The sequence below is a fragment of the Mya arenaria genome, chromosome 2, assembly GCF_026914265.1.
Source record: "Mya arenaria isolate MELC-2E11 chromosome 2, ASM2691426v1".
NCBI lineage: Eukaryota > Metazoa > Mollusca > Bivalvia > Myida > Myidae > Mya > Mya arenaria.
The window spans coordinates 12,239,945-12,264,782 of NC_069123.1; the positions used below are offsets into that span (position 1 = coordinate 12,239,945).

Here is a 24,838-nt window from a genome sequence, read left to right on the forward strand (position 1 = left end):
CATAAAAGGATGATTTTTATTTTCTCTTGAGGATATATCTGCACTGACCAGAATTAAATGTAAACAGACACATACCTCTTTAAAAAATGTTATTATATTTAAGATGTAATTTATTTGTAAGAAGTTACCCTGTACATTTGAAAAGCAGACCAGTAGTACAGACATAAAAGTACATGGTAAGCTTCTTTCACATAACAGCTGAACCAATCACATATAATTTATACACTTGCAGATAATGATTTCATGTGAATGTATGGATAGGCTAATTGTAAAATTCACCTTTATATATAGATTAAGGAGCAGAAATGTTGAATTAAGTAAGAGTGGGGAGAATAATACCAAGCATGTTTCAAAAGAGTCTAAGAGGAGAAGATTAAGGGAATATAGGTTGAGGTTAATATCAGACCCTACAAAGATTTGCCGAATTAATAGCCAATAATTTTCCGAGGTTGAGAACGACAATAACAGGGAAAAGGTAAGAGGAAGAAGAAAGCTTTATAAGAAATATAATGAGCTGATTAGAAGTAAGGAGAGAATCCAAAAAAAAAAGGAAATGAAGAAACAGGAAAGCAAATAAACAACAGAATAATGAAAAAGTAAAGGTGGGAAAGAAATCAGAAGAAAACGCAGGTGCCTTTGACAGGAGCAATGTTTGATAGTATTTTGTGATTGTTTTTCTCAAATGAATATTAAGAGATGTTACTAGTTTGTCACTATTGTATATCAAATTATTAAAGCAGAATTTTGAATGTCTACTTAGAACTCCATTTACTTAGGTATACAATGGACTTTACTATCTAAAGATAAGATTTAAAGGCAAATTTCATTAAAACAATACATGTTCCCAATGAATAACAGACAGTTTATTATGTGCAAATCGATAGAATATTTGATTTCTTATGGATACTTGTCGACCGAAAAGCTTGAAATCGTGATTACTATTCGTTGTCCTGAGTTTTATCATGTTAATAACAATATTTAATGTTATATGATGGAACAAATCATGTTAATTTAAAACAAAGATAAAAGCTTGTTTTCCCTCAAATAGATAAAGCCAGTTCACAATCTACATCAGTACAAATATTGAACTTCCTGAAATTGCAAAAACTGACATTTCTGTCATTTTAGCCTTTTTATTTTAAATACTTTACTGTTAGGCGGTCAATTCTTTGTGTGTTTTGTTCTGTTTTATATTTTGCTTTCTTATCTTACATGAACTTATTTCATTCATGAGCAGGCTGTACTCTCTCAATAAATTGTATATAAATGACACGAGCGTTGCTTCATAATTTCTTCCTTGTAATGTCAAGAACAACACTTGGTCAAGGAGAGAGGATTGTCTGCCTTTAACCCTAAGACTATGGGTTTGGTTTCCATTAGAGTGAAGAAGATACAGTACAATTGTAGAGTGTATGAATATCTTGAGTTGGTTCCAACTGGTTGCCATACCCGTGATTCGCCCTCTCACTAGCAAAGCAAAAGTGTCTTTTGCATGCAAAAAGCTGTCAATACACAAGGAAGAAATACCAGTTTTTCTGCACCTTTTTATTTAAAATTAAACATGGAATCCTTCATAAAAACCATTGTTTTTGATATTATTCATCATTTTCGATAAATTGAAATGATTGTGGTTAATCTTATTTTGGAGTAAGACCTTTAATTGCCATATTTTGCGGAACTCTATTTGCCAACAAAAGCAAATGAAAGACAAAAAAGGCGTTCCTAGGGCGTCCTAGTCACAGACAAGGATCTTTCAACATTAATTATTATATCGTTATTTGTTAGTCACTTTCCATTAAAAGTTAAGGATTAAATGTACATGGATATTTATTATTGTTTCTATTGTGAAGGACTACCAGGCAATTGCATTCAGGAATTTTCCAAACAGAAGCAGTTTACAACCACTGACCACATTGTGACATGGCAACATTTGCCATCTAGTATAATAGCAGTCTTATTCTCCTTCAAATTAATTCTTAAGTATTGTTGGTTCTATATAAATCATAAGTAAAAAAACAAGTGCCTAGTCTATATAGTTATTGTCTTTTAATATCGCAAGAAAAAAATGTAGAATTGCTGATTGCGACATCAGAAGTAGAAGTGGTAATGCCAATCAATGTTGTTGTAGTAAGTGGTAGTGCTGATCACTCTCAGAAGAAATGGTTATCAGTGCCACAGTAGTAGAAGTGGTAATGCCAATCAATGTTGTTGTAGTTAGTGGTAGTGCTGATAACTCAGAATAAATGGTTATCAGTGCCACTGAGTGAGTAGTAGAAGTGGTAATGCCAATCAATGTTGTTGTAGTTAGTGGTAGTGCTGATCTCTCAGAAGAAATGGTTATCAGTGCCACAGTAGTAGAAGTGGTAATGTCAATCAATGTTGTTGTAGTTAGTGGTAGTGCTGATCTCTCTCAGAAGAAATGGCAATCAGTGCCACAGTAGTAGAAGTGGTAATGCATATTTATGTTGTTGTAGTTAATGGCAGTGCTGATCTCTCTCAGAAGAAATGGTAATAAGTGTCGTAGTAGTAGAAGTGGTAATGCTAATCAATGTTGTAGTGGTTAGTGGTAGTGCTGATCTCTCTAAGAAGAAATGGTAATCAGTGTCGCAGTAGTAGAAGTGGTAATGCCAATCAATGTTGTAGTAGTTAGTGGTAGTGCTGATCACTCTCAAAAGAATTATAATGATTGTGTCGCAGTAGTAGAAGTGGTAATGCCAATCAATGTTGTTGTAGTAAGTGGTAGTGCTGATCATCTCAGAAGAAATGGCAATCAGTGTCACAGTAGTAGAAGTGGTAATGCCAATCAATGTTGTAGTATTTAGTGGTAGTGCTGATCTGTCTCAAAAGAATTGTAATCAGTGTCACAGTAGTAGAAGTGGTATGCCAACCAATGTTGTAGTAGTTAGTGGTAGTGCTAATCTCTTGAGATGAAATAGTAATCAGTGCCACAGTAGTAGAAGTGGTAATGCCAACCAATGTTGTTGTAGTTAGTGGTAGTGCTAATCTCTGAGATGAAATAGTAATCAGTGCCACAGTAGTAGAAGTGGTAATGCCAATCAATGTTGTAGTATTTAGTGGTAGTGCTGATCTCTCTCAAAAGAATTGTAATCAGTGTCACAGTAGTAGAAGTGGTATGCCAACCAATGTTGTAGTAGTTAGTGGTAGTGCTAATCTCTGAGATGAAATAGTAATCAGTGTCACAGTAGTAGAAGTGGTAATGCCAATTAATGTTGTAGTATTTAGTGGTAGTGCTGATCACTCTCAAAAGAATTGTAATCAGTGTTGCAGTAATAGAGTGGTAATGCCAATCAATGTTGTTGTAATAAGTGGTAGTGCTGATCACTGCCAGAAGAAATGGTAATCAGTGCCACAGTAGTAGAAGTGGTAATGCCAATCAATGCTGTTGTAGTAAGAGGTAGTGCTGATCACTCTCAAAAGAATTGTAATCATTGTGTTGCAGTGGTAGAAGTGGTAATGCAATCAATGTTGTTGTAGTTAGTGGTAGTGCTGATCTCTCTTAAAAGAATGTAATCAGTGTCGCGCAGTAGTAGAAGTGGTAATGCCAATCAATGTTGTTGTAGTTAGTGGTAGTGCTGATCTCTCTTAAAAGAATTGTAATCAGTGTCGCAGTAGTAGAAGTGGTAATGCCAACCAATGGTGTAGTAGCTAGTGGTAGTGCTGATCTCTCTCAGAAGAATTGTAATCAGTGTCGCAGTAGTAGAAGTGGTAATGCCAATCAATGGTGTAGTAGCTAGGAAGTGCTGATCTCTCTCAAAAGAATTGTAATCAGTGTCGCAGTTGTAGAAGAGGTAATGCCAATCAATGGTGTAGTAGATAGTGGTAGTGCTGATCTCCCACTGGAGAAATTGTAATCAGTGTTGCAGTAGTAGAAGTAATGCCAATCAAATGTTACTGTCTTAGGAAAAGAAGTGGTGATCAATGCCGCAGTAGTAGTAAAAGTAGAAGTAGTATGCCTATTATTGTTGTAGTAGATAGCGGCAATGCTGATCACTTTCACAGGAGAAGAAGTGGTGATCAATGCCGCAGTAGTAGTAGTAGTAGAAGTAGTAGTGCCTATTATTGTTGTAGTAGATAGCGGCAATGCTGATCACTTTCACAGGAGAAGAAGTGGTGATCAATGCCGCAGTAGTAGTAGTAGTAGTAGTAGAAGTAGTAGAAGTAGTAGTACCTATCATTGTTGTAGTAGATAGTGGCAATGCTGATCCCTTTCACAGGAGAAGTGATGATCAATGCCGCAGTAGTAGTAGTAGTAGAAGTGGTAGTACCTATCATTGTTGTAGTAAATAGTGGCAATGCCGATCCCTATCGCAGGAGAAGAAGTGATGATCAATGCCGTAGTAGTAGTAGTAGTAGAAGTAGTAGTACCTATCATTGTTGTAGTAGATAGTGACAATGCTGATCCCTATCACAGGAGAAAAAGTGGTGTTCAATGCCGCAGTAGTAGTAGTAGTAGTAGTAGAAGTAATAGTACCTAGCATTGTTGTAGTAGAAATAGTGACAATGCTGATCCCTATCACAGGAGAAAAAGTGGTGATCAATGCCGCAGTAGTAGAAGTAGTAGAAGTAGTAGTACCTATCATTTTGTAGTAGATTGTGGCAATGCTGATCCCGATCGCAGGAGAAAAAGTGGTGATCAATGCCGCAGTGGTAAATCTAATGCCAATCATTGTTGTAGTAGTAACTGGGCTATTGCCGATAGTATCATAGGAGTAGAAGTGGCAGTCAATGCCACAGTAGTAGTGCAATCATTGTTGTCGTAGTAGTAAGAGTGGTAGTGCTGATCAGTGTCATGGGGGAGGAAGTTGTTCAATTCATTGTCGTCAAAGTTAAAAAAAGTAGTGCTGATCAATGTCTCTTTAATAGAAGTGATGATCAGTGCCGCAGTAGTAGAAGTAGTAGTACCAATCAATGTGGTTGTAGTTAAATGCGAAGTATCCATTACTGTCACGCTGTTGCAGAAGTAGAAATGGTAATGCGGACACTGCTGCAGAAGTAGAAATGGTAGTGCCGACACTTCTGCAGTTGTAGAAATGGTGAAACGGATTGCTGTTGCATTTTCTGCCATATTAAACTCTCAACACTGTTAGCATTTCAAAAACCCTCGTCTTTGTGGTGTACAATTTACCTTTAAAACAGAAATGGCTTTAATTTGTTAAGAAATGCAACTTTGCACCGTTTTCTGGTTATACTTCAATCTACCTCAAATCGTTTACTTTTTGGTTTCATTATTTATGGACCAGATTTTATTAAAAAGTATTTTATCAGTAAACTGATTGATCAGTACCTCTTTTACAGCACTCAACTTGTAGGAAGTGCTATGTGCCTTAAATGTAAGGTTCCTGAAACTAATGAATTTCGCCTTCCTTCAAAAACACAAAATGTTATATAATTCATTGTATAGGTTCAATGAAGGATATGTTTTATATATTTTATAGAAATCTACATCGTTGACTTATGTTGATAATTATCCGAGTTCAAATTAATTTCTTTATACAACTTCAAAGATTTTAAACAAGTTCCTTTCCAGAGTTAAGAGCACACACACACTCCATTTAATAGTATACCATCATTATTTGATGAAATTCTAACATTTTTTACAGAACAGACATTTTTTCTTGATAACCCGGAGTCACATTGGCCCATTGTCATTGCTATTGTTTATTAACCTGGAATAAAGGCCTTATTGTTCATGCTCAGTCGAAGATAAAAAAAAACACAATCAGTTCAGAGCAATCCACTTCTAGTTTTTTCCTCCGTCTTTATTCAACAACAGTATAAGTATCATGTATGGACTCTTTTTTCCAAATTTTAACTCAGGGAAAATACAACTATTAGCATGATGAATCAAACCAATTGAAAGTCAAAACCTACGCAGGTTTTAATGAAACAGATATGCTATAATTATTGTTGTGCACTGACTGAATGGTTGGATGGGATTCTTAAATAGGGAGTTTATTTCGATGTCAGACTTTTAAATAAGGACAAGCAAATATTTATTATGGGGTAAAAACAACAAAGACATTTATTGCTTCTAGTTTAACATACAACATGGTTTAACATTATCAGTGGCTGTGATAAGCCCAAAATATAAACATCATTATTAAGTATGTGTATAGGCGATCATAAGGCAAAAACACATATATCATAAATCATTAAGTATATCAAAAGCCAAAAGGCAAAAACACAAACATCATAATTCATTAAGTATATCAAAAGCAATAAGACAAAAACACAAACATCATAATTCATTAAGTATATCAAAAGCAATAAGGCAAAAACACAAACATCATAATTCATTAAGTATATCAAAAGCAATAAGACAAAAACACATACATCATAATTCATTAAGTATATCAAAAGCAATAAGGCAAAAACATATACATCATTAGTCATAAAGTATATCAGCGGCCACCAGGCTAAAATACACACATCATAATTCAATAAGTTTTTCAGCGGCCACCAGCCCAAAAATTCATTTATTTATTAAATATTAAGTACACAATAAGTGTAGCAAATTGTGAAAATATTTGTATTACAAAATATGACAAAACAATCAAACTTGTATGAAAGATATACAAGTATTTCAAATAACATACAATTTCTGATTGATGAATGCACAACTTTCTATACAAGCAAGTAAAATGCATAAGATAAATACATGAATTAAACATTAACTAAAGTCATTATAATCTGGATATAAAAAATGTTTTGGCAAATACGTCCAAATCAGGATGCCCCAAACTATAAATCTTTAAAAGCCAAAAGTAAATTTGTATTACTTCTTTTTGTTGTACTATATCCATAAATAAATTTGTATAACTAACTTTAGTTGTAAGATATTAATAATAAGAGGCAGTATATTTATTTGTACATCTATGTCTCCCTCGAGAAGTCGAGAGTTACTTGGGCTAGCCCTTGAGAAAGCGGTGGGTTAAATGGGGGACAGCAGGTCAGGGGTCGGGAAAGGGGTGGGGGGTGGGTGGACAAAGGCGGGACATCAGGCCAGGACATTTTCTTTCAGAATAAGGTCAGAATCAGGGGCCCCTGATTTTTAGAACAAGGTAGACAAAGTAAGGGAACAGGACTGGGAATCAGGTCTGGATAGGAATGACAGATTGATGTACAAATAGATTTATTTAAAAACAAAATGTTTTAATTAGCAACAAGGTCAAAACAAAAAATAAATTCCTCAAATTACTATTTCACTCATACAGCTCCATTTTTGTCATTGCAAACTAAAATCTGATAATTGTGCTTGAAAAACATAATGCCGTTTAATTAAAATGCCAAAACAATAACACAGACTGGTTTGCCAAACTGACCCTATATAACAGCACCTAAACAAGTAATAATATAATTATCTGAATTATTCAGATGTGAACATAAGCCAAGTAAAACTATGGTACTTTTTTGTAAATTCAAGATTCAATATTGCTTTTGAAAATAATTTTCATTCAAACTGTTTAAGTTGTAATGAAAACACAGTTAATTATCTAAATAAGTTTGAATAAAGATTAAATAAGAGCACCACAGGGAAAAATACAATGCTTGACTGTTCTTTTTCATCAAAAAGGGAAATAACTCTTACACTATTATTTTAGCAAGAGTTACCTTGCTATACATTAGCACAAATACACTTTTATCATCAAGAATTTCATATATTCACTCAATTGTCATACCACATAAGTCAATCATATTCAACACTTTAATCATCAAGAATTTCGTCTATTCACTCAATTGTCATACCACATAAGTCAATCATATTCAACACTTAAGTAAATCAAATTCAACACTTTTATCATCAAGAATTTCGTATATTCACTCAATTGTCATACCACATAAGTCAACATATTCAACACAAGTAAATCATATATTCAACTCAATTTATCTACCACATAAGTCAATCATATTCAACACTTTTATCATCAAGAATTTCATATATTCACTCAATTGTCTACCACATAAGTCAATCATATTCAACACTTTTATCATCAAGAATTTCATATATTCACTCAATTGTCTACCACATAAGTCAATCATATTCAACACTTTTATCATCAAGAATTTCATATATTCACTCAATTGTCATACCACATAAGTCAATCATATTCAACACTTTTATCATCAAGAATTTCATATATTCACTCAATTGTCTACCACATAATTCAATCATATTCAATCAGCTGCTTCCTGAAGTCAAATGCTGTACATATGAACATTGTCAGGGAAAATAGATCACAAGGATTGAAGCATATTGCACAAGTATAATATAACGAGCAATGGTAAGTAACATTTGTTCCAACCTAAAACATTTCAGTTTAAAAGATATCTTATACTATATTATTTAACTCGAGAATGAGAAAGCATTTTAATTTGGGTCAACATTAATAATGAGTAGGTTTCCAAACTTTTTAGTTTTAGCATAAGTATAGAACTTTCCTTGAATAACTTTGACAAATAAATTATATTATTTCTACAATAATAAAAGAAGGACTCTATACCAAATAGGACAAACACGGGTTAAAGTTTATTATAAACAGTTGCAGTAACAGCAACAACTAAATAAATGGTTTATTATCAACAGTTGCAAACAACAACTAAATAAATGGTTTATCATCAACAGTTGCGATAACAGCAACAACTAAATAAATTGTTTATAATCAACAGTTGCAGTAACAGCAACAACTAAATTAATGAGAACTATTGATAAGTGTTCAAAATTCTAAATCAGCATTGTCATGCAGTACACAAAATAATGCATACAGTCCCAACAGTAATAGCAACAGTAGAACATAAACACTCAATAATGTAAATACCCTACAGCATTTACATGGTTTTAATAGTTTACAAACTACATTTATACGCTTACAGAAGCATCAGAACAACATTACAAACACTTTTACAGAAAATTACAATAACTGAGGGAAATGCTGCGAATCATTCAAAAACAAAACACGTTGATAATTACCAACAAAAATAGAGAGCGCCACAAAGTGGACGCCAACACTCGCCTATTGTTCAGTGTAAAAAGAGGCATAATTCACCACCAATAACCAGAATTATGGCCTTGCTATTCATGTGTGTTTAATAGCTTACCACATGTGTACCAAGTTTCATTTTGATAGCTTGAACATTTTATATGCTTTGACATAATAATTACGACACCAAGGCTATGAGAATAGCTAGACTTGTTTCTTTGAAACAGTCCTGCTGAAATCAAATATGTACATAATTCAAACAAGACTTTTTTTGAATTTTTAAGTTTTAATATTTTTTTTGTATTTTTTTATGTAAGTAAAACACAAAAAGGTCTAAGTATTTGGTAAAACACAAAAGGGTCTAAAATAATGACCATAATTATAATTCAATGCAAAAAAAAAAAAATGTTCAGAATAAAATAATATATATATATATAAAACTGCTTTTGAAGTTATTTTGAATATGTTTTTTGTTTGTTTTACCAATTAATTACACCTTTTTGTACAATATAAAACAAATAAATGCTTCAAAATAAATGAAACAAATAAACATACATAACAGGTTGCACAAAAATATTTTTTATTTGGTTTTATTTTTTTATAAAAGTTACTAGAACGTAACAAAATATTAAAAAAAAACTATATACATCCTCCAATCATCATCATCATCCTCATCATCATCACCTTTAACACCACCAACTGCAAGTTGTCAGCATACCGAAAAAATAAATAAAACTGCACAAAAGCAGAAAAAATCAAAAGAACGATTGCAACATTCCCTCACAACAAGTTCACTGAATGCAATCAGTGATAATACAGTATCATATTGAAACGTTCATTCCCAACGAACATTGACTATTGTGTATAATGCTCTCGTAAATGGTTAATAGGCTTGCCTTTCTACCATATACCTTGTGAACAAAAACATGGTTCATACAATTTTCCTTTTTCTGATAATTCTGCTGTATGGTAACTTACATAATAATATTTCTACTGGGAATAAGCTCAGTTTCAGGTAGGTTATATATAGAAAAACCAGGTCAAATAAATGATTATTTTTTAAATTGGTTTCTTAATTTCAAGTGAATACTAAAATAATACCGACGTATGCCATTCAAAAGAAGCATACTGTTCAGGTTAGATGACCAACAAAAAATCAGTTGTGTCAATGCCGACTCGTTAAAGGTTTCTTAATATTATATTCTGACAGCCAAAAATAAATTCCAACTATTTTTCATGTTCTTAAGTTAAAGCTTTCTTTTAGAAGTAAAATATAAAATAAGTCTTTTTGAATGCTTTAAAATTTTCAAAAAGCAAGATCTTGTAAATTTATGACAACTAAGCAGGTGAATTTTTCCCTTTCCTGCAGTACTAGATTTTTGATATATTACATACTTCAATCTATTTGTACATCTATGTCCATCAGAGAAGATGGTATGATTTGGGCCGGCCCTTAAGTGTAGAAAAGAAGGTTGACAGTGGACAGCAGGTCAGGAATTGGGCCAGGATTTGGGAAAGGCATGTGTTGGGCAGGATAAAGGGTGAGATGGAAAATGATGGGACAGTAGGCCAGGACAAATTGTTTGGATATAAGTAGGAATACAGGGGCCCCTTATTTCAAGGACAAGTGGGGCAGGTCAAGGACTAAGGCTAAAATAGAATTAAAATAGAATGGACATATAGATGTACAAATGGATATATAACTATAAATATATTGAAATTGTTCAATGACCAAACAACGTTAAAAGAGTGAATCCAGTATAAATGACGAAACTGTACAAACCATACACAGCTTGTATGTATAAAACTTCATCAAAGATGGCACTTGACCATAGTAAAATAATTAATTGGTAGATGTAAGTGGTCAAGTTTAAATGCTTGAATAATAACCCTGACTGAATTTCAGAAAAAAATGTTACCAAAATAGAACTGATGTAAAATAAGACTATAAAATATGAAAATCATACAATAAAGAGTTCTATCTTGCTGGCAACATGATTCTGGCAACATGTCTACCAAGTTTCATTAGAATGTATCAACGGTATTTCAGTAAAGGTTAAAGTTTTTGCAAAATAACAAAATCGACACAAGGCTATGAACAATCTTTTCCAGTAAAAAAAATCACTGTTGGAATGAAATAGAATTGTATTTTTTCAAAAGGCAAACCTGTATATAACCCCAAAAAATATTAACACATTCACTTATAAAAATCGTCAGTTTTTGTTAGTGGGAATGTCCTTTTGAGATGTTCACAATCAGGGCGTTGTTCGACGGTGGCCCAAGGAGACCGGCATGACACAACACAGCTCTAACCATTGTAGAGCACTGTAATGTTCGTATGACAACCGATGCTGATGTGGTAGAAGGTGGAGAAGTGTGGAGCGATGTTGAGATGATATGTTGGGCGAGATATTAGCGATTTAGAAGAACGATGTAAAACGAAGCTGAGCAGGTTATGTTGGCTGAGATGCAGAAGAGGGAGTTTGGTCGAGGGGTGGGGGAGGGGCAGGCATTTTCTATTTTCACCTCCAAGCTGCTTTCTTCTTTGCCTGCCCCCCATCGTCATCATGACGTTTTTGTTTTGATGCTGAAAATATATAAAAACAAAGAGTAAGAGGAGGTGTTTAAAAAAGGACATATCAGAGAGTTACTTAGAAGTTAAATGTGAACAACACATAGACAGATAAAAAATTAAAATAAAACCCATCACTACTTGAAGCTCACCCATCTTATTTCCAGTGCTCATGTTTTGTTTAACTATTTAAGGTGCCATTCAACATGAAACTATAAGATAATCAAACAGGGACCTCACATAATTAAGGATCTTGTCTAGAGACTGGATAAGAGTGCAAGTTGAATTCAATATGATGTTACATTTTAAATATACTGAAAAGTGCTGTCATTAATTTCAATTCTTACTTTTGTTATATTGAAAATATTTTCCCTGCATTAAAGGTAATTTAGTATACTATAAAGATGGTGTGTACTTACAAACTTTTCCCCGACCTCGAGCTGCCCCACCCTCGACCGTCTGCCCACCAGCTGATGCTGTGCTGGGGGCAGCTGTCTGCCCACCAGCTGATAATGTGCTGGGGGCAGTGGCAGCAGAGCTGCAGGCTGATGTTGTAGTTCGTGTTGCAGTTCGTGTTGTACTGCCTGCAGGTGCTGCCGTGCTGCGGGAAGAAGTTGACTTACTGCGCGCAGTTGTTGGTTCTGTCCTGCGCACAGTTGTTGTTGCTGTAGTAACTCTTCCCGCAGCGAAGCCAGGTCTCGTTCTGCCCACAGCTGCAAAAAGGCTCCTGTGGGCAGTGGCAGGGGCAGGAGCCATTGGCCTTGGGATCTGAAATAAGGAAAGATAAGATTAATGGGAAAGTTAAAGAAGTTTTAACTTAGGCAGTCATATCCTTAAAATTATGTCTGAAAAGGTGATTATTAAATTTTTGGAAGAGACATTTTTCTTTCATATGTAAACTAAAACAATTAAAACAGATTATCTATAAAGTGTTAATAAATATCATTAGAAGTCATCTTACCCTGCTCTGATCTGCCATTACAGTTGAAGGGGCTGTACACGCATTGGCCCCTTCTTTAAGAGACCTGACTTGCTCCCTCAATTCTGCAATCTCAGCTCTCATGCGTTCATTCTCCGCCCTCATCTCTGCCATGGTCTGAATCTGAAAAAATATATATAGGTTTACAACTCTTTTACAATTACAATATATTTTGTTAACAATCAGTAATGTTTGAAAAATATGAGATGAGCTGGCCCATCCTTTGGCCAAGTTAAATAGATCAAGATAAGTTGTTAGTGTCTTCACAAGCACCCTGTTGTTATAATGACCTCAGGGGCTTCCATGCCTAACCTTAACCTGGGTGTGTCGCCAAAGCTAAACACTTTGTTGACAGTAATACAAGTATAAAGCTGTCATTATATTTGTTATTATAGTCAAGGTAAAGGTGAATCCCTTTATACATAATGTACCATTTACTCACTTCCACTCTCTGTTCACGGCATTTTCGCTCCAACTTCTTCCTCAATGCCTCCTTCTCCTCTTGTCGCATCTGATGGTAGAAAGGCAGGATTTTATAAATAGGTTAAACTTGTGTCATAACAAAGACTGAAAATACTATAAGCTTACTGAAAATTGAACAAGAATGAAAATTAATTAAAAACTGATGGAACAAAATCAATAATGTACAATGTTTCCATGTGAGGTGATATTATGACAAATAACGGGGCCATTATGAAATGACCTTTATAAACATTATTATATCTTAAAATTGTTGTAAAAAGATAAAAGTTGAAATCCAGCATTCTCAGTAGTTGAAATGTGCTTGTAATAAGTTATCATTGACAAAAATAGCCCAATAAGACTTTACATGTACCTTGTTGTGTTGTGTGACTCTGGTCTTACATGCCGGTCTCCATCTGATCTGAAGATGTGGTAACTTCAGGTGGGCCACCGTCTTCATAAGTTCAAATTGTATGGGACGAACCCTGAGCCTGAAATACATTTAAAAACAGTTTAATAATATTCCAACACAAATACAAATAAGGAGGCATTTAACCTTAACTTTTCTGTCAGGGGATCTTGTGTCAAATACCCATATTTCAAGAACCCCCGCATTTTTAAGGTCAGAAATATTTTAACCACATAAAATCTCTTTGACATTTATTTCAGGCATTTTGTTTCATATTATATAGAAATTTGACAGAAAAATTTCATTTTATGACGAGGTGGGTGTGTCAGCTTATTTATACTCGCCCCGGGCCTTGCCCATTCCGCGAGTGCTCCATTAAGATTTTAAGTCATTTTAGGTTTGTGGAGCATATTGCACAGACAGAATGTAACCCTGGTTAGGGTTACCCTGGTTCTTTTACGTGCACCTGTGTATACACTGTCACACGGGGCCCCCATTTAACGTCCCTCCGGACCACGGATCCGCCACACATGACGAAAAGCAGTTTAAATCTTATATCAAGGTACTATCATGTACTCACAGTTTGTGCAACTAAAGGGTGAAAATGTTGCAAATATTTCAGTAATAAACTCATTTGCATGTAAAATGCAAAAGCCGGTTGTCTTGTAACTCAAGGGAAAATAAGAGCTATCACAGGAGTGAAACATGGCCCTAAATTCCACCTGGACACAGGAATGTCACCTGAATCTTTTAAATAAGACCATCCCTCAGAGATTATTGTTTTGTTAAGAATCACATTGGGTAGGAAGATAGGCTGGTTTGATGACAAGAGAGTTTTAGTTTTTGTACACTGCACTTCCTTTTAAAATTATACCCTGGACAAGGAAAATTGCAACAGACGGATCGTCCACTGAGTGACTCCAATATACACTTTGTTAATCAGGGAGTAAAATTCTATTACTTTTACATACATATTACCCCTGGGACATGTGTAATAAGTTTCATTTGATGGCTTGAATGGATTTGATTTTAAGCTAGGCCAGAGTTCATTTTACATGCATAACCACTCCAACTCCACATCATTTCATTGAAAATCAGTCAATACACCTCATTTCTGAACCTCATATATATCATTTCTGAACCTCATATATATCATTTCTGAACCTCATATATCAGTTTGTGCTCAATATCCAATTGGAGGCCAATGGTTACAAACCACTGACCAAACCAAGCTTGATGTAACACCTTATCATCCAAAAGTGTGAAGCCGACCGGACTCAACAAAGTAATCAAAGTGTATCTGCCGTTCTTCACAAGCAAGAATGAATACACAGATATTTTACAATGCAGTTAATTTCTCACCCTGACTGCTTCACCTCCCGAAGGCAATCGAGAATACCCTCACACAAGTTTTCCGAATCTCCAACATGGAGGTTGTGGTTTTTGCACAATCTGCAATAAAAGAAAACTGTAAAATATCTTTTGTGAAAGATCTATTACTAGGTACTTGCGTCTTTCCACAGCAGAATGTCAGATTTGATAAATGTACTGATGTTTTATGACTGAACACAGTATGGAAAGATACATGTCACTTATTATTATAAGTACATGGACAGTACTCGTATGTAGTTCTTATTTATTTTCTTCAGATTTTATCATGAGGTTTTGGATGACAAATTGCCAAAATCTGGTACAAAGTATGTTGGTCCAGTTTAAATCATTATGTAAAAGGTTTGTCAGTTAATGCTTTTTGTCAACATGATAATCCACATAACTAAATTATCATACATTGAGTCAAGTCACTATTGTGTGTGGTCAACAACAACAAAATGATATATTTTCAGACTGTGCTAGAAGGACTCGTTATATCATTCATGCATCTCAAGAGAATGATCTGTTTTGACCAATAAAAGTCTCCCTTTTTACTGAACACTCAAATGGTTATCTCTTTAAACACATCCACTATACCTGTGGTAAAATAAGCACAAGCCCACAAGCCTTGCACTAGTGAATTGCATAATTGGCTTGATCAAAAATTCTAGATTATATACTGAATCTTGTTTTAACCATTTGATGCCAAGCACTAGTACACTATTTCTGTCTGCTTTCTTAGATTTTATGAGCAAAACAGATCTGTGTATTCTGTAGTTTTCTTCAGAGACATCACATGTTGGCATAATTGAAAGTGGGTGCAATTTTTTGAGCTTAACTACTTTTTTACTTTTAAAGTACCCACCAATTAGTAAGTTCACTGCAACATACAGAAAAAAAAGATAATTGTGGAAGAATCACTAAAAGAATCACGTACTGAATAAAGTCTCTCTCCCGGCAAATAAATGTATAGAGAAATGTTGGATCGTTCTCCTCCTCTAGGGTGAACCTCATTTCAGGCTGAAAAAAGGACAAACTTGAATATGAAAAAGACTGAAAAAGTTTATTAAAAAAATCAGTTCCACCAGTTCTTACAATGTAAAGTCATTTGTTCTGAAACTGCAATATACAACGATACAATTCTGTTACAATACTATCTGTTACAATGTAAAGCTGCTGTTTTTGTGGTCTGCTTAAATGCCCATTTTATTCCTAACATGCATAACCACAACAATTGTATTTAGCCACTCATAGCTCAGCTTTTAACCAAAAAAAAACATGGGCCAAGTCATGTAGAGAAACATTTCCTGCTGAGAAAAGACCTATTACTATTAGAACTATTTCAATTTACTACATGTATATCACTCAATTTTGTTGTCATGCAGACATTGTAGAACTTTTGTCAATGCCAAATTGATATAATAAAGCACAAAAAACACTTCGTACATTAATAAATCCAATATCATTGAATTCTTAAACTATACCATATCATACTACCAAATTCAACTTACAATGCCAACCTCGACGATCTCTCTTGTAACTCTTATCTTTGTTACCCTGAAAATACACAAATGAATATTCCTCTGAAAAATTACTGAAGTTTCAAGTAAATATAATAAGCTACAGTGGCAAGCAATAATATAAATGTATGACCAAATGTTGTGTTTTTTATCCTTGAAATTAAGCATATATACACTGATTTGTAATAAAAGATTACATGTATTATTGTTGTAGTTTCTCAAACTTCAGGGTGGTATGGCCTTAAATGCACAATAACTCAAGAGCAATTTCATCAGGAAAAAATGCACAAATGAATGAAATATATATGCATTCACTGGAATGAAAACTAATTGGCAGACATTTATTGCCTTTGAGGCAGTCTTAAAGGGACTGTGTCACAGATTTGCACCAAAAAAAGTTTTTTTCTGTAACGAATCTCAGGACATTTATCTTATAGAATGTGTTACGCTTTGATGTCATAATTGTAAAAAAAGTACCAAAATGTAAAAAAAAAAGATTGTTTTGGAGACCGGGTTCGAACGCGCGTCGCCAAAATTGAAGGCCAGCGTCTTCCTTACTGAGCTATCTAAAAGGCTTACACCAAACAGGTGACATAATTAAGCTATAAACCTACCTCGGTTATATCACATGATAACACCGACTAGCCAATCACGCGTAAGGAATGAATTCTACCTGGTAGACATAACCAGTAATCTTTTAAATACGAAATAACTGCTAAACTTAAATAAATTGTTAACTATGTGGTACTTCAATTAGTAAGATTCAATTGATTGAACACATCGATGCCAAGTTTATTCGACAATTTTTAATTTTTTTCACTATTTTATCATCTGTGAGACAGTCGCTTTAAGATTATGACCATTCGAAAGTGTGGGGATAGTAGGTACAGTTTTTAATGATGTTCAAATGATGACTGATATTTGCAGATAAATTTGTATTCTTGAAGCAGCAGGAAACAAGTAAATAGGAACTACATTTAACTTTGTTCACCTATATTCATACAATTGTGATCTTGGCCTTTGACTCTATGACCTCAAAATCCATAGGGGTCATGTACTAGTGTTTGGAATCAGACAGAAAAATCGATAATCAGTTAATGAAACCTATATATATAATTGATTATTAATCAATTTGATCATTATTTAATTATCCTTGGTCATCATACTTAAGGCATAAAGATACAGTACATGCACCAGTTTTAAGCACCAATGTTCCCTTACAATATTGTGTGTACCCGGTACATTTCTTTGCTAGATAACATTATTTATCCAGAACGCAACTTTCCTTTAGCGTTTACAAGTTACTATTACATAACATGAGACCACTAGCTCTATGGTTTAACTTATATAATTTTATTTTGTATTGTATACATGTCACTTGTGTAAAATAAAAACAAAGAAAGATATAAATTTCATTTTTAAACAAGAGGGCCAAGATGGCCCTATATCACTCAACTCAGTAAAACTTTGTGCTATAGACTTGTTGATAATTAATGGGCAATAACAGGGATTTGGCTTCTCTGATGTAAGAAAATGTAACCTCTAGAGTGTTTAACAAGGTATTTCCAATTTGGGCTCTGTGACTTAGTTTTTGACCAATTTGGGGGACTGTGACTAAGTTTTTGACCCCAGATTGACCATACTCAAACTTAACTAGAAATCATCGAAACAACCTTTCTGACAAATTTCCTGGATATTTGGGCTGAAAATGATACCTCAAGAGTATTAATAAGTTTTTTCCTTATTTAGGCTCTGTGACCTAGTTTTTGACCCCAGATGACCCATATTTGAATTTGAGCTATAAACATTGAAACAACCTTTCCGACGAATTTCCAGGATATTTGGGCTGAAAATGATACCTCAAGAGTATTAATAAGTTTTTTCCTTATTTAGGCTCTGTGACCTAGTTTTTGACCCCAGATGACCAATATTCAAACTTGAGCTAGAAAATATTGCAACAACCTTTCTGACAAATTTCCAAGATATTTGGGCTGAAAATGGTACTTTTAGAGTGTAAACAAGGTTTTTCCATATTTAAGCTCTGTGACCTAATTTTTGACCCCAGATGACCCATATTCAAACTTGAGCTAGAAATCATTAAAACAAACTTTCTGACATATTTTCACAATATTTGGGCTGAAATAACATCTAGAGTGTTAACACGGTTTGTTCATATTTATTATTAGGGCGATGTGACCTAGTTTTTGACCCCAGATATCCCATATTCATACTTGTTCGAGTAATTACTGGGACAAACGTCCTGACCAAGTTTCGTGACAATTCAGGTAAAATGTGACCCCTAGAGTGTTTACAAACTAAGTGTGGACGTATGACAGACGACGGACAATCATCATTCCTAAAAGCTCACCCTCAGTCTACGTCTAAGGTGAGCTAAATTTCACTTTTAAATCACAAAATTAATATGAGAAGTTTAGAACCAATCCATTAAGGTTCAATTACAAGGACAGTTTGTAATAATAAAGGTACTGTACATAGTAACTGACTAGATTAGAAAATGACCAGATAACTTAACAATTATACTGTAGCATTTCAACTTCAACTAGCAAAAACCAAATACTGGTTTCCCCCAATCTGAATGCAAAGTTTGAGGGCCATTGGTGCAGGCATTGTCAAGTTATCAAACAGCCTTTTGCTATCAGGGTCACTGACCTGGAACCTTGACACAATTATCCCTAATATCATTATGGGTCATCTACTGGTCAATGAAAAAAGAACATCATTTCAATTTGAATTTGACTTTATTGGTCCTTAATGAAACAAGTGGATTTTCTCATCACGTCATAGTAAAGAATCGGCCAAATATGGCAACAATTCCTCTACAGAAACATATGAGAGAAACACAAAAGGTGCCTGCTGTGCCTCAACATAACCTGCAGCACTCATCAGTGATCATTTTTCCACCTTTGATAATTTACCAATCTTAAGTTATGCTTTCAGACCAAGAATCGAACCCGAGTGTCCTAAGTGGGAAGTGAGCATAATTATCTTAACATATGATTGATATTTAGTATTTCAAAACGTTTTTGTACCTAGAACCCCAGGGCTAGGATTTTTTTCTTTTAATGAATAAAATGAAGTCCAGAAATTTAAGACCCCATGAAAGTGTCTTTTTTAAAAAAAACAACAATTTATTCATGACAAAATATTTTTTAAATAAGTTAAAAAACTTCAACCTCGATGCAAATTTGGTCTTGTCCAAATATTGAGCACTTAAGTTGCAGATTTATCAAATTTCGTCACATACCAATAGACACCCCTATCATATACTGTATGAATCTTCATTCCATTAGCTTTACAGAAATAAATGTCAGAATCCAGTATTCCTCTAACAACTAGTTTAGGACTTAGACATTGAAAGAACAAGAGCTGTCACAGAGACAGGGCGCTTGACTATTCCTCCACTTTTCAGTGTATGGATTGAAAAGTTTTGACAAAACATCATGGATCACTGTTAGATAAGGTGTCAATGCAAATCATGATGATTGTGCTGAGATATTAACATTAATTTAATGGAAAAATATTTGAGGTGGTATGCAAACATTAACATAAATTATAAGTCTAAAAAGGGGCATAATTCTGTCAAAATGCTTGATACAGTGACCTCCCCCTGTGTACAGGTTGGGGACATGATGGTGAACTAGCGTGCAATGTTTCTATAATCTAAAAGTAGTAACTGCAGAATTTTATTTCATTGCGACTTTCATCAAATTGAGCATTGATGATTTAATTCACCAAACATAATGCAGAACCTGACATTGATTTAAGTTAACTCAAATGACTTTACTCTGATCACAGAAACAGAACAGATTTTTTTTTTATTCAGACATATCAGTCTCAAGGTCTATTTTGCTATATTACTTGTACAGATTATCAGCTCAAATCTCAAATCTTTTGAAAACATTTCCATCTAAAAGCTCAACTTTACACATAGATAATTGACTTGGCATATTTTAAATACTGACAATTAAGCCAACATATTTATACTGAATTTTGGATAGGTTTCCAGGCCTTTACTCAAATAACCACAGGTCTGACTATTGGACCATTCTCAAAGCAAGTAATGTAATCTTTTTCCCAATCTTCAGAAAAATCCCAATTAAAAAAAACTTTTTTATGAAAGTCTTTTTACATGAGCTGGTTCGTTCAACATCCTTATAAATTATGTTAAGTTCGATATATTAAATGCATGGAAGCAAATTACAAAAACTGATCAGGAGTCTTATATAGAAAGAAATGTCATAATCTGGAATAACGAGTCCATTAAACTTAATAACGAAAGCCTGTTTTATGAAGCTTGGTATGAAATAGGGATAAAATTTATATGGCAACTATCTGATTTTCAGTCAAAAACATGGTATGATTTTGAAACATTTCAATCAAAATATCAAGTAAATCAACACGACTATCTAAAATATTTGTCCCTAATACATAGCATTCCAAATGAAATAAAGATATATACTTATCTACAGACAATTATCAAATCCCTACCAATGACTCAAAATCAGTATTGTACAAATTAAAGTGTTGTAAAATACCTCATAAGTTTCTATATGCAAAGACTATCCCATCAACTGACACATGTGTATTAAGTAAACAGAAGTGGGTACAAAAACCCGGTTTAAATGAAATAACAGATAAAGAGTGGGAAAATATAAATATGATCACATACAGATGTTCCAATGACACAAACATAAGAAGTTTTCAATATAAATATTTACAGAGAATCGTTCCTTGTAATGAATTCCTTTATAAATGTAAAATAAATGAACAAAGATTGTGTGACTTTTGTCAATTCAATATTGAAACACTGGAACATCTTTTCTGGGAGTGCCCAAAAATACAACCGCTATGGAGTAAATAAAACCAATTCTTAAAAGATAATCATATTAATATAAATTTAACATTACTAAAAAATATCAGCTTCGGAATAGTCAGCAATGAAAAACACACAGCGATTACTAATTTCTTAATAAATGTGCTGATGAAATTCTACATCTTTGGTTCAAAGTATAGAAAAACAGCGCCTCATTCACTCAGTATATAAATACATGATAATTAGACATAATATAGAGAAAGAAATTGCCTTGATAATTGATAAAATGAAGCAGCATGATAATAAATGGTTTTACATCCGTTCTAATATTAATCAGTCTTCATCATCACCTGCCCAAATCCCCTTTTTTTGTGTTCAAAATGCTCTTTTCTTACATAAAAAAACACAGAACAAACTATGATAAACTATGTTCTACATATTTCATATTTTTTATATTATTTTGTTATCCAATGATTATGAAAAATTTATTGTGAAATGCTCAAATGCCCTTTTTTGATAAATGTATAGCTAATAAGTTGCGAATATCCACCTAATCAATTATCATTTTCTTCAAGAAATGTACATATTGATGTTCTCCTGCACAACATATTACTGTAATATAAATTTGCATAAAAAAATAAAAGATTTGGGGATATCATTTCAGAAATTATTGATCTTCATCCCATTCAGAGATCAGTATGAAATGTCTGTCATGATTTATTGTAATAGATATTTACATCCCAAGGATTGATCTTACATGCAATACCTCTGACTTCCCCATTATCTGCCTAAAATCAAAAAAAACAAACTGGTTAAACATCAATTCCTCTAAATTCAAACCAAAATCCCCTTGGAAGCCTCTCAGAAATTAGCAAGACTAAATATGATTGATATTCAAGGAGATATCATTTCAGAAATTATTGTTTCAGCTGTATGAAAGAGCAAACATTTAATGATTTCCCCATTTGCAGGATGGAAAAGCTTGTTTTTAAAGTAAAATTTCCAAATTTGGACAAATTTCCTGACATGCAAATTTACGCAAAATGTCTGAGGTCTTTTCCCAAAATGGCCTGATAAAGCCCAGGTGTTTCACATAAAGCATATTGAGCATTAAGATAATGGGCACCTGCTAGACGATTTCAAAATGGCGATGCTTTATTGACAGAAGTTGATCTAAATCAGACATGTGAACTCTTCAGGTGGTAGGAAAACTATATTGCTTTTGAGACCCTTCTAATGCCATACCGCTTTCCCGTTGAAATCTACTGATTTTTGAGCTTTTAAAAAAACTCAAAATTATATGAAATTGGCATGAAATCAGAACAGCACCCCGTTTGCTTAGATACACTATATGTGATGTCACAAATGTGAAAAATATATCGACAAAAGCAGCTTAAGCTGTAGTTATCTAATTTGTGAACAATTTTAGTAGGTATTTAAACACGTATAAATAATTCAATAAAAACATAAAAACTGTCAGAAACTGCTTCTCAACCAGTACAGTAGAGAACAAAATGAATATCAAAATATTAAAGAAGTTACCTAAACAGGCATCATTCCCGCAGCTTTAACAAGACCTATTGCGTAAGTCACCGTATCAATTTCATATTCACGTTATTCGAACATTTTGTCACCTTTCGCTATTACAATGGTGCTCGAAAGTAAATAGACTTTAATATATAAGACTACCAACATGATATTTAAACAAAAAAGCCGTTTTAAACAGGTACGTCACCGATGCCTTAATATATGAATTGCACATGGTATAATTTGTTATAATAACGTCGTCTTCGTCTTCGTCTCGGCCCCAACTAGCCGCAATAACTTCCGGTAGAACTCGTTCACCAGCAATTGTCAACCATTCGGAGCTCCTCGGCCATTTTTTCAAAAACAACGTCGACGACTTCCGTATGACCATTTTTTTTTATCAAAAATGAAATCGCCGAGGAGCTCCGAATTATTTTACTCAAATTGATCCTGCAATTTACACGTACTAATTGCATCTAGAAGATATCATGTCACCACTACACGCCGCAATGTATTTAAACAAGATTTTCAATGAAAACAGCCGTCTTGTACACATAAGAATACGAAAAATACACCATCGAATTACAAAAAAGAATTGCTAACGAATGCAAACAGCCCGGTCCCTAGACTTACCGAAATACGATTATTTACCGAAAGGCGGATAAAATTACCGAAATACGCATGAAAGTTACCGAAAGACGCCTTCTAATGCATTTATTTTATTGTTTTTATATTAATATTATACAAATACATTACCAAACCAAATTTTAGAGAAAAATATTAAAATATAATGATGTAATAGGAGGTTGAAATTTCAGTGTTCGAGATCGAATTCCGCGTGCCGACTCGCCAACCGAAAGACAGATAAAGCTTCCAAAATAATCAATTATTCCAATTAATGATGATGTCATAATATTCATATAACTAAAACACACTCATAAAAATGAAAAAGTTCATGAAAATATGTACTTATTGTTCAATTGAATAAAGACAATATGTCAGTGAAATAGTTGTCTCCCTTCGCCAACCGAAAGACGATTTAACGCAGGTAAAAATAACTTATTAGTTGTTGTATTATGAAAATGATTATGAATTTGGATTCAAATAATAGCATTTATATTCTTATGGAAATGTTAGATCAATTGTATATACAGCATTTGAAAGTATTTTGGAATATACTTGAAACATTGCCTTTGAAATAGGTCGAAAATGTCGCTAAAATCATTTTCTTTTAAACTAACTTAGATCTACAGTATAGTTCAGGGCTTTCAAATTTTAATTTTTGTTTATATGAAAATTGAAAAAAGAAGGTTTTAAACAGCGAAGTTCTCATCTTCAGATAAATTAGCTTATTTATGGACAATAATAACCAGACCACACCAAATACACAAAATCAGGCGATGTTTAAAACAACATAATTATCACCCGGTATATGACACCCCACAATGTAGCGGCACGTTTTTTGGGGGACAGTTTGGTATTATTGAAAGTGTGTTAATTTGGGTAAACCCTTTTCGGCTCTGTGACACGTGTTGAGTAAATACCATAATAATTACGCATTAAAGGACCACATTACGTGTACATTTATAATTGCGGGTGATTTTCACACAAATTGACGGCTTCATTCGAAGATTCATAAATAACAATCGCGAGTAAAAAGGTAAGTTATTGCTGTAAGTATTAAAGAAGTCCAAATTAATAGAACACTCTGAAATCATTAATGATGGATGAGTTTCCTTGTGCTATATGTGCTGGAAATGCAGGCTATTATTTCTAATGCACCATGCTAAACCATACAAAATAAAGTATTTTAACTTTAACTGTTTGATTTCAACGATGAAGATATCTACATAGTTAATAATAAATATTGCACATAATAATGAAACATAATTCAATTCGGGCAACATTTTTGCCATGCACATATGAACTTAGGTAACAATAACTTTCTTTTCTTCATGGCCATATATACGCATGGTGCATTCAAAGGTAATTATTAATATATTCTTATAACTCAATCTCAATTTTATTGTTTGTATGTCTGACACATTTGTTTGTAACACAAGGTGAATATTCAATGTACATTTAACATAGCTTTTGTCATTAACATGTATATATGTCTTTGTCAATGATTTAAATACATATTGTAAGTTAATAATTTTATTTTG

General features: G+C 33.6%; 1 protein-coding gene across 4 annotated transcripts; it reads right to left on the minus strand.

Moving 5' to 3' along the window:
- Positions 1 to 9,445: 9,445 nt before the first annotated feature.
- Positions 9,446 to 23,259, minus strand: LOC128220601 (uncharacterized). 4 transcript variants are annotated; one of them, XM_052929077.1, is made up of 9 exons: positions 23,141 to 23,259; positions 16,304 to 16,349; positions 15,730 to 15,812; positions 14,784 to 14,873; positions 13,386 to 13,503; positions 12,993 to 13,061; positions 12,533 to 12,673; positions 11,991 to 12,339; positions 9,446 to 11,586 (listed from the first exon to the last, which is right to left on the minus strand). In XM_052929077.1, the coding sequence occupies exons 3-9, from the start codon at positions 15,804 to 15,806 to the stop codon at positions 11,522 to 11,524; spliced, it is 909 nt and encodes a 302-aa protein (XP_052785037.1). In that variant the 5' UTR covers positions 15,807 to 15,812; positions 16,304 to 16,349; positions 23,141 to 23,259; the 3' UTR covers positions 9,446 to 11,521. The 4 variants fall into 4 exon arrangements, with proteins under 4 accessions (XP_052785037.1, XP_052785044.1, XP_052785028.1 ...); XM_052929084.1 differs by lacking the exon at positions 23,141 to 23,259 and adding an exon at positions 22,882 to 23,127; XM_052929068.1 differs by lacking the exon at positions 23,141 to 23,259 and adding an exon at positions 22,689 to 23,127.
- Positions 23,260 to 24,838: the final 1,579 nt, after the last annotated feature.

Bases quoted from the DNA above. Each gene is read 5' to 3' on its own strand.
- LOC128220601 (XM_052929062.1), bottom strand. From the start codon at position 16,480: ATGCTTAATTTCAAGGATAAAAAACACAACATTTGGTCATACATTTAT. The intron at 12,674-12,992 runs GTGAGTAAATGG...ATATTTTTTCAG, and splicing joins GCCGTGAACAGAGAGTGGAA to ATTCAGACCATGGCAGAGAT. The intron at 11,587-11,990 runs GTAAGTACACAC...ATATATTTTCAG, and splicing joins TCGAGGTCGGGGAAAAGTTT to CATCAAAACAAAAACGTCAT.